At 44.5% G+C, this 13,228-nt stretch overlaps 1 protein-coding gene across 1 annotated transcript in view; it reads left to right on the forward strand.

The window, feature by feature from the left end:
• Window positions 1-10,716, forward strand: part of LOC115200949 (MAGUK p55 subfamily member 2-like) — a 58,947-nt gene extending 48,231 nt beyond the window's left edge. The window contains exons 6-12 of the mRNA XM_029764096.1: window positions 255-386; window positions 516-618; window positions 4,015-4,083; window positions 4,304-4,465; window positions 4,746-4,948; window positions 5,360-5,488; window positions 9,732-10,716. Coding sequence (XP_029619956.1) covers window positions 255-386; window positions 516-618; window positions 4,015-4,083; window positions 4,304-4,465; window positions 4,746-4,948; window positions 5,360-5,488; window positions 9,732-9,908 — 975 coding nt within the window. The 3' untranslated portion in view covers window positions 9,909-10,716. The remainder of the gene's footprint in view (window positions 1-254; window positions 387-515; window positions 619-4,014; window positions 4,084-4,303; window positions 4,466-4,745; window positions 4,949-5,359; window positions 5,489-9,731) is intronic.
• Window positions 10,717-13,228: the final 2,512 nt, after the last annotated feature.

Here is a 13,228-nt window from a genome sequence, read left to right on the forward strand (position 1 = left end):
CAAGGCTGTCTGATTGAGATGGTCTTGACCAGATACTGTAGCTATTCACCAGGAACCATTGAGACCACACACTGGTTGCCGGTATTGTGTTAATAGTAGTATGGCATGTAAACAAATACTGTAATAAAGTGTTTAACATAGCATTTTTAGTAGGCAGTGTATTGAGCACTAGATATTATGTATTATGTTTAGATGGTGTTTACCTCTACTCAAGCTCTGACCTGTTCACCGAACTCCCTCTCCATCTCCCTCAGGCATATGTGAAGTGTCACTTTGACTATGACCCGTCCCATGACAACTTAATCCCCTGTAAGGAGGCAGGCCTGGGCTTCAGCAGTGGAGACATCCTGCAGCTCTTCAACCAGGAGGACCTCAACTGGTGGCAGGTCAGTCCCTTCTACTGGCCAACCACTATTTAGTCTTTCACTTTATCATGTTTATCCTAAATAGTTTTAAAAAATGTTGTTGTTGCAATGCAGTGATAGAACCACTTTATGAATTTCTTTCCATCACAGGCATGTCACCTAGTGGGGGGCAGTGCAGGCCTCATTCCTAGCCAGCTACTGGAAGAGAAGAGGAAGGCTTTTGTCAAGAGAGATCTGGAGCTGGTTACTGCAGGTACTGTAATATATACTGCATTATAACCCACAGAAGTACTGGAGGACACAAAGGAGCTTGGCATCTTCTACACACTAAAGACAGCACTCAATTTACTCAAGTTGAACACATTTACTAGGCACGTCAGTTAAGAACAAATTATTTACAATGACGGCCTACCCCAGCCAACCCCTAACCTGGATGACGCTGGGCCAATTGTGTGCCGCCCTATGGGACTCCCAATCACAGCCAGTTGTGATACAGTCTGGAATCGAACCAGGGTCTGTAGTGATGCCTGTAGCACTGAGATGCAGTGCCTTAGACCGCTGCTCCACTCAGGAGCCCACATTTGTCAGGGAGATAAAACAAAAAAAAATAAAATGGGATAAGATTATACTTTTTTTATTGTCTGAATGCGCAAATGGTCCACCAAAAACACCAACATGAAACATGAGTAGAATAAATTGTGACAAAATAAAGACATTTGTTGTTCTGGGTGTTTTGTGTGCATGTATACGCTTTAACTGCCTGCTTGTCCCCTTGTCACCCTTCAAGATGGTTGTTTAATCAGTGAAGAGGGACTAGCAAAAAGCAGCAGACTTAGAAAGACATAACTCAGAAAGGCAGGTTGTTCCTCATTAAGCTCAATCTAGACAGGAGGTGCCAGGTCACATTCATACTGTAGTGTTCTCTTTCTGTCTGTAGCACACTAGCACAGGTGGTAGGTGGTGAGTCCCCCACTCCGCCTGCAGCCACATGCTCTTCACTTCAGTAGAGGGAAGTGGCAGTCAGGCAGACCACTAAGGCACTAAGACTGCCCTTGGACCTGTAGGAGACAAATATGGGACACTTGTGGGGGCTATTCACGCAGTATATGATATGATCATACAGTCGTGGCCAAAGCTATTGGCACCTTTGCACTTTTTTCAAATATGCACAATTTCTTCCAGAAAACTGTTTAAAAAAAATAAACGTTTTGGTCTTCGGTGTGCAATTTATTTTTAAATAAAATTAATTCAGAATAATTAATTTATATCGTAGCTTATTCCACAAAGAAATCCTAAAATGGCCCGGACAATATTATTGGCACCTTCAGAAGTAGTTAGAAATAATTAGATTTCAAGCAGGTGATTCTCCTTTACTTTGGAATTGAACTCACCAGTGGTGAGTTGCAGGTGCATGTAATATAAAAATCATAAATTCAACCAGTTTGAATAGAGAAAAGGATTAATTCTCCTGTTTTGTGTCACTGTGTGTACGACAATGAGTTTGGAGAAAATAAAGAAAACCAGAGAATTATCTGAGGTCAGACAAGATTGTAGTCAAGCATGGGCAATCTCAATGCTACAAGTCCATCTCCAGAGACCTTGATGTTCCTGTTTCCACCGTATGTAATCTTATCGAGATGTTTAAGGCCTATGCCACTGTAGCCAACCTCCCTGGATGTGGCCGCAAGAGAAAACTTGATTGAAGATTGCAGCTAAGAATTGTTAGAATGGTGGATAACAACTCGGCCAACTGCTACACATATTCAAGCTGACCTTCAGACACAAGGTACGACAGTTTCCTGTCGCACCATCCGTCGCCAACTCAATGAAAGGGGATTATATGGTACAGTAGGAGACCCAGGAGGACCCCACTGCTGAGAGAGACATAAGAAAGCCTGACTGCAATTTGCCAAAACACACTTGAGCATGCCTTTCTGACAACCCAGTGTCAGAAAGCTGGGTCTCCGTCGAAGGTCATGGGTCTTCCAGCAGGACAATGACCCCAAACACACTTCATAAAGCCCCTTGGAATGGTTCCAGACAAAACGCTGGCCTGTTCTGCAGTGGCCAGCAATGAGTCCAGATCTAAATCCCATTGAAAACCTGTTGAGAGATCTGAAAACAGCAGTTGGGAGAAGGCACCCTTAAAATCTGGGAGAACTGGAGCAGTTTGCACAAGAGGAGTGGGCCAAACTGCCAGTACAGAGGTGCAGGAAGCTCATCGTTGGCTACAGGAAGCGCTTGATTGCAGCTATTTTGACCTAAGGCTGTGCTTCCAAATATTAAGTCAAGGGTATCAATCATTTTGTCAATGTCATTTATGTTTATTTTCTGATTAAATGGATATATTAAGTTCTGAATAAAAAAACAAAGGTTCTGTAATATTAACAGTGAAATAAAGAATTGTGGAGACGAAATACTTTGTTAAATTTCAACTTATTTTAGGGAAAATTGTGAGTTACTTGAAAAAAGTACAAGGGTGCAATTTTTTTGGGCCACAACTATATAAAATGCCTATCCCAAGCTACTTATAGTCAATGATTGTATCAAGTCAATGTAAGACTCAAACACACAATTGTCGAGTTGCAAGCACCATGGTCCTACCGACTGAGCCGTTGGAACCAGAATTCAGTATATGATTATAATGTGATCGAGCCATATTTAAAAAGCAGAAGTGGTCCATTTTCAAAGGTCCGGCCCTTTAATGCATTCCATCAACAAATATATAAACTGCGTCAATATTACAGTCATAATTGTATCCATGAACAAAGAGACATATCAAAAGGTTATGTCATGCCCGTTGTTGTCTTTGCTTCAAACAAATGTCCTTAAAGCCCACCTGCCAGCCATACTGAAGAGACGACTGGGCAGTGACAGAGATTCCCAGGTGTACTGTTGTAATCAAATTGAACTGCCATCCTTTCTGTAATGCAAGGGTATTCAACCGGGATTCTGAATTTTTTTTAAATTATAGATATATATACAAAAAATGTATGTTTTATTTTTTTATTCACGTTTCTATGAATATCGCTAGAAAGAGCAGAATAAACACATTTTAAATTACTTATCTACAGTAGAAAAGAGGAGAATAAAACTACTAGCAAGCTTTTTGGACTTGAACATACATTTTTGCCAACACATAGCTGAACTTTGTTTATACAGCTAAACAGCTGCTCTTAGTGAAAATGTGTTTGGGGTTACCCTTCTAGCTAATAGGCTATGTTAGAGTTACACTTCCTCTAACAAATCTAATGTGGGGAGGTCAAAATAATGAAAAACAATCTACTAAATCCATTGATTATAAAATGTTGATTAGTTCTCCTTGTCATTATCTGTCACCTAATGATAAGACAAGACGTGGGAAAAAAAATATTTTTTTATAATATATGAAGGGGGTCCCTGGGTAGCTGTTTGCCTGGGAGGGGGTTTCTGGGTAAGATTGAAGGCCCCTGCTGTAATGCATTGGCATACTCCCCTCTGGTGGTACAGGCTACATATTGCAGACTTGATTTATGATACAGAACAGCAACATTGTAAAAGGCAACCGACCCTGACTGGCAGGTACTGTCCATTAAATTGATAAAGACTCAATTTAAGTGGGTTGAGAAGTACTGAGTGAAGACAATATTTTGTGTGTTGCCTTTCTCAGGTCCTTTTTGTTCTGGAATGGGTGGGAAGAAGAAAAAAAAGATGATGTATCTGACAACCAAAAATGCAGGTAAGTTTTTTTGTGCCAAAATGACAATTTGTAAACGTAACAATGTTTGAAACTGCTGCCATTGTATTTTTTACTTGTAAACTTTATTAGAAAAAAGTGTAAACGGTTGTCAATGTGGTATGCTATATTGTGTATGCGCAGCATGAATTAGATTAGGTAAAGTAATACTGATAGTAAAAGTGATTATGTGGATATCTGATATGAATATGTTCTTGTTCAGAGTTTGATCGGCACGAGCTGAGGATCTACGAGGAGGTGGCCAAAGTTTCCCCGTTTCGCCGGAAGACATTGGTTCTGATTGGAGCACAGGGAGTGGGCCGCCGTAGTCTAAAAAACAAACTGTTGGTGTCTGACCCCCTGCGCTACGGGACCACCATCCCCTGTGAGTAGCACTACAGTAGCATTTAACACTGACAAAGCCATTGACATTGACCCTTTGATTTACTCTGGTATTCTGTCATTTATGCCATATTAAAAAAATATTTAAAAAACATACAAACAATTTAGAAATACAAATACTGTATTCACATTTGTATGAGATACAAAGACTACATTTTATTTTATTCTGTGTGCGTTGCTCAGCACTGTGTTTGTCAGTTGCTATACCTTCATGTACATAACCCAACAACAACCATCAATCTCACTTTATTACCTGTTTCCAGTTACTTCGAGGAAACCCAAGGTGGATGAGAAGGATGGACAGATGTATTCGTTCATGATTCGCAGTGAGATGGATACGGACATTAAGAACGGACGCTTCCTGGAGCACGGCGAGTACGACGGGAACCTCTACGGCACGAAGATCAACTCCATCCATGAGGTGGTGGATGCTGGGAAGATCTGCATCCTGGATGTCAACCCACAGGTAGACTGTAGCATCTGGGCATCTTTATTCGTTCATCGGTATAATACTCCAGACATTTTCTCTGCATCAATGTCCAGAGAAGAGGATGATCTTTACCTTTTTCTTTCTTTTTGAAAGGACAACAGAATTCGGTCCCCCCCTTCGTATTTTATTGTTTTAATGAGATTGTTGGCTACATTACTATGCCAAACACATAGATCAGTGAAGTAATAGGATTATTCTAGAATTATATTTTTTTAACCAAAGCCAAGGTTTGCATTACGGAGATGAAATGGAAGGAATGGAATACTTTAATGAGACTCGATATTCTCAAGTGGTTCATAGCTAATTTGATTAGCTCGTTACTGCATTAGCATCTATTAATAATCTATTATTAAAACTGCTTTCTGACTATTTCATTTATTTCTGCAGGCACTTAAGGTTCTGCGGACATCAGAGTTCCTTCCCTACGTGGTGTTTATTGAGGCTCCAGATTATGAGGTCCTCAAAGCCATGAATAAGTCTGCCAAAGAAGCCGGAGTGATGACTAAGCAGTTAACGGTGAGTCCCAGACAGACTGGACAGTTGTATCATAGCTGCATCATTGTTCCAGTTAGCAGAATATGTTGTTTGAAACGCGTTAAAATGTATGACTGGTATGTTGAGAATGCATTAACCCAAGCAATTCATCATATTTAATAAGCCCATTAACACTAATTCATTTCTGACTGTGTACCACTAATCTCAGTGTTACATCACCCCTTGTTACCGTCTCGGTCATGTCATAGTATCAATTTTACCTTTTAGACCACAATCAATAAGATTCTACATCAGCACTCCTACCCTGAGACGCTTTTTGAATGGGCACAATTATTTGTATGCAAATAAGTCATAGTAAGTCATATTTGTCCATGATTTAATTTTTGTATTTTTTATTTCACCTTAATTTAACCAGGTAGGCCAGTTGAGAACAAGTTCTCATTTACAACTGCAACCTGGCCAAGATAAAGCAAAGCAGTGCTATATAAACAACAACACAAAGTTACACATGGAATAAACAAACGTACAGTCAATAACACAATAGAAAAAAGTCTATATACAGTGTGTGCAAATGGCGTGAGGAGGTAAGGCAATAAATAGGCCATAGTAGCAAAGTAATTACAATTTAGAAAATGAACACAGGAGTGATAGAGGTGCAGATGATACTGGTGTACAAAAGAGCAAAAAAGTAAATAAAAACAATATGGGGATGAGGTAGGTAGATTGGATGGGCTATTTACAGATGGGCTGTGTACAGCTGCAGCGATTGGCAAGCTGCTCAGATAGCTGATGTTTAATGTTAGTGAGGGAGATATAAGTCTCCAACTTCAGCGATTTTTGCAATTCGTTCCAGTCATTGGCAGCAGAGAACTGGAAGGAAAGGTGGCCAAAGGATGTGTTGGCTTTGGGGATGACCAGTGAGATATACCTGCTGGAGCGCGTGCTACTGGTGGGTGTTGTTATAGTGACCCACCACTAACCCTAACCCTAACCCAGCCAACGAGAGCATACAGGCCACAGTGGTGGGTGGTATATGGGGCTTTGGTGACAAAACGGATGGCACTGTGATAGACTGCACCCAGTTTTCTGAGTAGAGTGTTGGAGGCTATTTTGTAAATGACATCGCCGAAGTCGAGGATTGGTAGGACAGTCAGTTTTACGAGGGTATGTTTGGCGGCGTGAGTGAAGGAGACTTTGTTGCGAAATAGGAAGCCGATTCTAGATTTAATTTTGGATTGGAGATGTTTAACTTCTTATGGGTATGTGGGACGCTACCGTCCCACCTGGCCAACATCCGGTGAAATTGCATAGCGCCAAATTCAAAAACAGAAATATTCATAATAAAATGTTATAACACATACAAGTGTTATACATCGGTTTAAAGATTAACTTCTTGTTAATCCAACCACGGTGTCAGATTTCAAAAAGGCTTTACGGCGAAAGCAAACCATGCGATTATCTGAGGACAGTGCCCAGCACACAAAACATTACAAACAGTTACCAGCCAAGTATTGTAGTTACAAAAGTCAGAAATAGCGATAAAACTAATCACTTACCTTTGATGATAAAGTCCCTCTTTATATCCAAAAACCTGTTTTGTTGGCGCGTTTTGTTCAGTAATCCAATGGCTCAAAGGCAATCACAACAGGCAGACGAAAAATCCAAATAGTATCCGTAAAGTTCGTAGAAACATGTCAAACGATGTTTATAATCAATCCTCAGGTTGTTTTTAGCCTAAATAATCGATAATATTTCAACCGGACAATAGCGTCGTCAATCGCTCTCGGTCGTGCGCAGGAAACAGGTCTGGCGACTTCCCAGGGTCCACTCACTCAAAGTGGTCTTACTCCCTCATTTTTCAGAATACAAGCCTGAAACAATTTCTAAAGACTGTTGACATCTAGTGGAAGTCATAGGAAGTGTAATTTGAGTCCTAAATCATGGGATACTGTATAGGCATTCAATATAACACTACAAACATAACAAAATCCCACTTCCTGGATGGATTTTTCTCAGGTTTTTGCCTGCCATATCAGTTCTGTTATACTCACAGACATTATTTTAACAGTTTTGGAAACTTTTGAGTGTTTTCTATCCTATATGCATAGCCTAGCTTCTGGGCCCGAGGAGCAGGCAGTTTACTTTGGGCACGCTTTTCATCCAGAGGTGAAAATAGTGTCCCCTGCCCTAGTGAGGTTAATATGACTCTGGAAGAAGAGTTTACAGTCTAGCCAGACACTTAGGTATTTGTAGTTGTCCACATATTCTAATTCAGAACCGTCCAGAGTAGTGATGCTAGTCGGGCGGGTGCGGGCAGCGATCAGTTGAAAAGCATGCATTTAGTTTTACTCGCGTTTAAGAGCAGTTGGAGGCCACGGAAGGAGTGTTGTTTGGCATTGAAGCTCGTTTGGAGGTTTGCTAACACAGTGTCCAAAGAAGGGCCAGATCTATACAGAATGGTGTCGTCTGCGTAGAGGTGGATCAGAGAATCACCAGCAGCAAGAGCGACATCGTTGGTGTATACAGAGAAAAGAGTCAGCCCGAGAATTGAACCCTGTGGTACCCCCATAGAGACTGCCAGAGGTCCGGACAACAGGTCCTCCGATTTGACACACTGAACTCTATCTGAGAAATAGTTGGTGAACCAGGCGAGGCAGTCATTTGAGAAACCAAGGCTGTTGAGTCTGCCGATAAGAATGTGGTGATTGACAGAGTCGAAAGCCTTGGCCAGGTCGATGAAGACGGCTGCACAGTACTGTCTTTTATCGATGGCGGTTATGATATTGTTTAGTACCTTGAGCGTGGCTGAGGTGCACCCGTGACCAGCTCTGAAACCGGATTGCACAGCGGAGAATGTATGGTGTGATTCGAAATGGTCAGTGATCTGTTTGTTAACTTGGCTTTCAAAGACTTTAGAAAGCAGGGCAGGATGGATATAGGTCTATAACAGTTTGGGTCTAGAGTGTCACCCCCTTTGAAGAGGGGGATGACTGCGGCAGCTTTTCAATCTTTAGGGATCTTGGACGATACGAAAGAGAGGTTGAACAGACTGGTAATAGGTGTTGCAACAATTGCGGCGGGTAATTTTAGAATGAGAGGGTCCAGGTTGTCTAGCCCAGCTGATTTGTACGGGTCCAGGTTTTGCAGCTCTTTCAGAACATCTGCTATCTGGATTTGGGTGAAGGAGAAGCTGGGGAGGCTTGGGAAAGTAGCTGCGGGGTGTGCGTCGCTGTTGGCCGGGGTTGGAGTAGCCAGGAGGAAAGCATGGCCAGCCGTAGAGAAATGCTTATTGAAATTCTCGATTATCGTGGATTTATCGGTGGTGACAGTATTTTCTAGCCTCAGTTCAGTGGGCAGCTGGGAGGAGGTGATCTTATTCTCCATGGACTTTACAGTGTCCCAAAACCTTTTGGAGTTAGAGCTACAGGATGCAAATTTCTGTTTGAAAAGCCAGCCTTTGCTTTCCTAACTGACTGCGTGTATTGGTTCCTGACTTCCCTGAAGAGTTGCATATCGCGTGTACTTTTCAATGCTAGTGCAGTCCACCACAGGATGTTTTTGTGCTGGTCGGGGACGGTCAGGTCTGGAGTGAACCAAGGGCTATATCTGTTCTTAGTTCTACATTTTTTGAAAGGCGCATGCTTATTTAAGATGGTGAGGAAATTACTTTTAAAGAATGACCAGGCATCCTCTACTGACGGGATGAGGTCAATATCCTTCCAGGATACCCGGGCCAGGACGATTAGAAAGGCCTGCTCGTAGAAGTGTTTTAGAGAGCGTTTGACAGTGATGAGGGGTGGTCATTTGACCGCGGACCCATAGCGGATGCAGGCAATGAGGCAGTGATCGCTGAGATTATGATTGAAAACAGCAGAGGTGTATTTGGAGGGCAAGTTGGTCAGGATAATATCTATGAGGGTGCCCATGTTTACGGATTTAGGGTTGTACCTGGTGGGTTCCTTGATAATTTGTGTGAGATTGAGGGCATCTAGCTTAGATTGTAGGACTGCCGGGGTGTTAAGCATATCCCAGTTTAGGTCACCTAACAGAATGAACTCTGAAGATAGATGGGGGGCAATCAATTCACCTATGGTGTCCAGGGCACAGCTGGGAGCTGAGGGGGGTCTATAACAGGCGGCAACAGTGAGAGACTTATTTCTGGAGAGATACATTTTTTTAATTAGAAGCTAGAACTGTTTGGGCATAGACTTCTATCATAGACCTCTATCACCACTATCATCACCATGTTGTTCCTCCCATGCAGGACTCTGAGCTGAAGAGGACATTGGATGAGAGCGGGAAGATCCAGCGTGCCTACGGACATTACTTTGACCTGAACATCATCAACGACAGCCTGGAGGGGGCCTTCTGCGGCCTGAAGACGGCACTGGAGAGACTGAGCACAGAGCAGCAGTGGGTTCCTGTCAGCTGGGTCTTCTAAAGGCCAATCGGTCAGAGGTCAGAGCTAGAGGTCAGGAGGTCAGGATAGGGGTCAAAGGTCTGAGGAGTTGGCAGGTAGAGTGGGACCAATTAGGAGAGAGTAAATTGTAAAGGAGTGGAGTTTCCCTCAGCAGCGTGTGACGCTATACGATGTGCAAGTTACTTCAATTTTAGTTCCGTTTCCCTTGTTTTGTAGGCTAAGAATGAGCCTCAAATGTGCATCGTCAAAGTCACGAAAACGTGGTCATTTAAGATATATATTAAATTGTATACTCTACCATATGCTGGTTTTCAATGTATTTGATGGCCAAGAAGAAATCCGTTTCATTAGAACTACAAATCTTTCGACAGCTCGCCAGGTCTACAAAAATTGTTTTTGCATTTAAAAAAAGTACCGGCTGGCAATGTTCATAAAAAAACAAACATAATTTAATATACAACACATCAATCAGCCTGTAAGTAACGGGTTCTTATTGTGAGAGTTAGCTACTGCGTGATCTACAATGGCAGCCCACAGACGAACATGGAAGACCCTGGATAGAAATGTGTTTTAAACGCTTATTTGATAGCGAGGGACACATTCAACCCGACATATCATAAGTTTTGTTCCTCGACATTATGGATCTGCATTTGTTGATGGGAAATGTTTTTTGTTGGTGAAACCAAATAGTTTAGGTTTGTTTGATGAAGGGATCCAGGCTACAGTTCTTTCCACAACTTGGCATCAATTAACAGTAAAAGTATTTTTTTTTGTATTTAAATCTTAATATAAATGCCTATTTGCAGGACGAAACTGGTAAGTTCTCGGCTAGAGCATGCATGTTACGGCATGCTGTCAAAGCAGCATGTAACGTTCGTCGTTATAGAGGGACCAAGGCGCAGCGGAGGTTTGGTTCATCATCATTTTTATTAGAACGGTGAACCAGCAAAACAATAAACGATACCACGAACGAACAGCTTCACAGGCTACGAATAGCAATGCAAATACAATTCCCCACGAACAGTGTGGGGGGAAAATGAACTTAAATGAGATCCCAATCAGAGACAACTAGCGACAGCTGTCTCTGATTGGGAAGACAGAAACCAACATAGAAATACTCCCCAATAGAGCCAACACAAGGCTCCAACGCAAAACAGAAAACAAACACAGGAAAACCACCCAACATAAACCACCCTGACCCAAAACACCTGAGTTCACCCGGTCAGGGCGTGACAGTACCCCCCCCTCAACGGTGCGTACTCCCGGCGCACCAAACTTAAGTCTATTAGGGGGGGGAATCCGGGTGGGCGCCTCACCCTCGGTGGAAGCTCTGGCCCCGGGCGTGTTCTCCCCCCCGCCTCCACCTTAGCCCTACCCCTCTGGCCCGGACTGGACCACTGTGGAGCGGCATGCCCAGGCTCTGGAGCTGAGCCGTCGCCCGGAACAGGATTGGGCACCGGTGGACCGGACCCGGGCCGTGCCGGACTGGGAACACGCACCACTGGTTTGGTGCGGGCAGCAGGGACGGGCCGGACAGGACTGGGGACACGCACCACTGACTTGGTGCGGGGAGCAGGGACGGGCCGGACAGGACTGGGGACACGCACCACTAACCTGGTGCGGGGAGCAGGGACGGGCCGGACAGGACTGGGGACACGCACCACTAACCTGGTGCGGGGAGCAGGGACGGGCCGGACAGGACTGGGGACACGCACCACTAACCTGGTGCGGGGAGCAGGGACGGGCCGGACAGGACTGGGGACACGCACCACTGACTTGGTGCGGGGAGCAGGGACGGGCCGGACAGGACTGGGGACACGCACCACTAACCTGGTGCGGGGAGCAGGAACGGGCCGGACAGGACTGGGGACACGCACCACTAACCTGGTGCGGGAAGCAGGAACGGGCCGGACAGGACTGGGAACACGCACCTCTGACTTGGTGCGGGGAGCAGGAACGGGCCGGACAGGACTGGGGACACGCACCACTAACCTGGTGCGGGGAGCAGGGACGGGCCAGACAGGACTGTGAACACGTACTGGTGCCCTGAAGCGTGGAGCCGGTTTAGCCACTCGTCCTGGCTGGATGCCCATCCTAGCACGGCATGTGCTGGGCATGTCCACCGGACGCACCGGGCTGTGCGGGCGCACTGGCGACACAGCGCGCAACTCCGCATACCAGGGCTCCTCCTCCAGATCTTCCCTCTGCAGGTCCTCAATCAACTGCCTCATCCTCGTCTCTTCCTCCGCCGTCATCCCCCACGAGAGCAGTGGTCTGGGCTCTTCCTCTGCCCTACCGGACCACCCCATTAGCCCCCCCAAAAAAATTTCTTGGGGCTGTTTTCCGGGCCTCCTCGACCGCCGCCTGCGACTCCGTCTACCGGCTGGCTTTTCCTCCTCGACCTGGGAGTCCGTCCGCCAGGGTCCTTTCCCCGACATGATCTCCTCCCAGGTCCAGAACTCCTTTCCCTCGCGAGCCCATCTCTCGCGCTCCTTTTCCTCCCGCTGCTTGGTCCTGGTTCGGTGGGGAATTCTGTAACGTTTGTCGTTATAGAGGGACCAAGGCGCAGCGGAGGTTTGGTTCATCATCATTTTTATTAGAACGGTGAACCAGCAAAACAATAAACGATACCACGAACGAACAGCTTCACAGGCTACGAATAGCAATGCAAATACAATTCCCCACGAACAGCGTGGGGGGAAAATGAACTTAAATGAGATCCCAATCAGAGACAACTAGCGACAGCTGTCTCTGATTGGGAAGACAGAAACCAACATAGAAATACTCCCCAATAGAGCCAACACAAGGCTCCAACGCAAAACAGAAAACAAACACAGGAAAACCACCCAACATAAACCACCCTGACCCAAAACACCTGAGTTCACCCGGTCAGGGCGTGACACAGCAGGAGATGTAGTTCAAATGAGACTTTTCTAACTTTCTGCCATGTCTTACTTCTTGAGCGTCAAATATTTTTAGAAAAGGCATTGATATGACTAAAACACGAATATGAATATGATGTTATATCATATATATCTTAAATGACCTTGTTTTCCTGAATTTGATGATATAGTCTTCATTCCCATTCAAAAGACCTGGGCCCAGTTTCCCAATAGTGATGTAACTTAGGCTTACGAGTGTGTAAAATTTTTTTGCGTTCCTACAACGGCCAAATATGTAACATGCGTTTCCCAAAACACCACGCAGAGAGAATGTTTGCTAAATGCGTCGTTGGAGCATGTGTTGATACTGATAGGGTCGAAAGAAAGGAAGCGCTGCTCTCGGATCAGCTTTCTCCATACAAACGGTCACTAAGTGTGTTGTTGGAGCATGTGTTGATA

Source organism: Salmo trutta, chromosome 10 (assembly GCF_901001165.1).
Source record: "Salmo trutta chromosome 10, fSalTru1.1, whole genome shotgun sequence".
Classification (NCBI taxonomy): Eukaryota; Metazoa; Chordata; class Actinopteri; order Salmoniformes; family Salmonidae; genus Salmo; species Salmo trutta.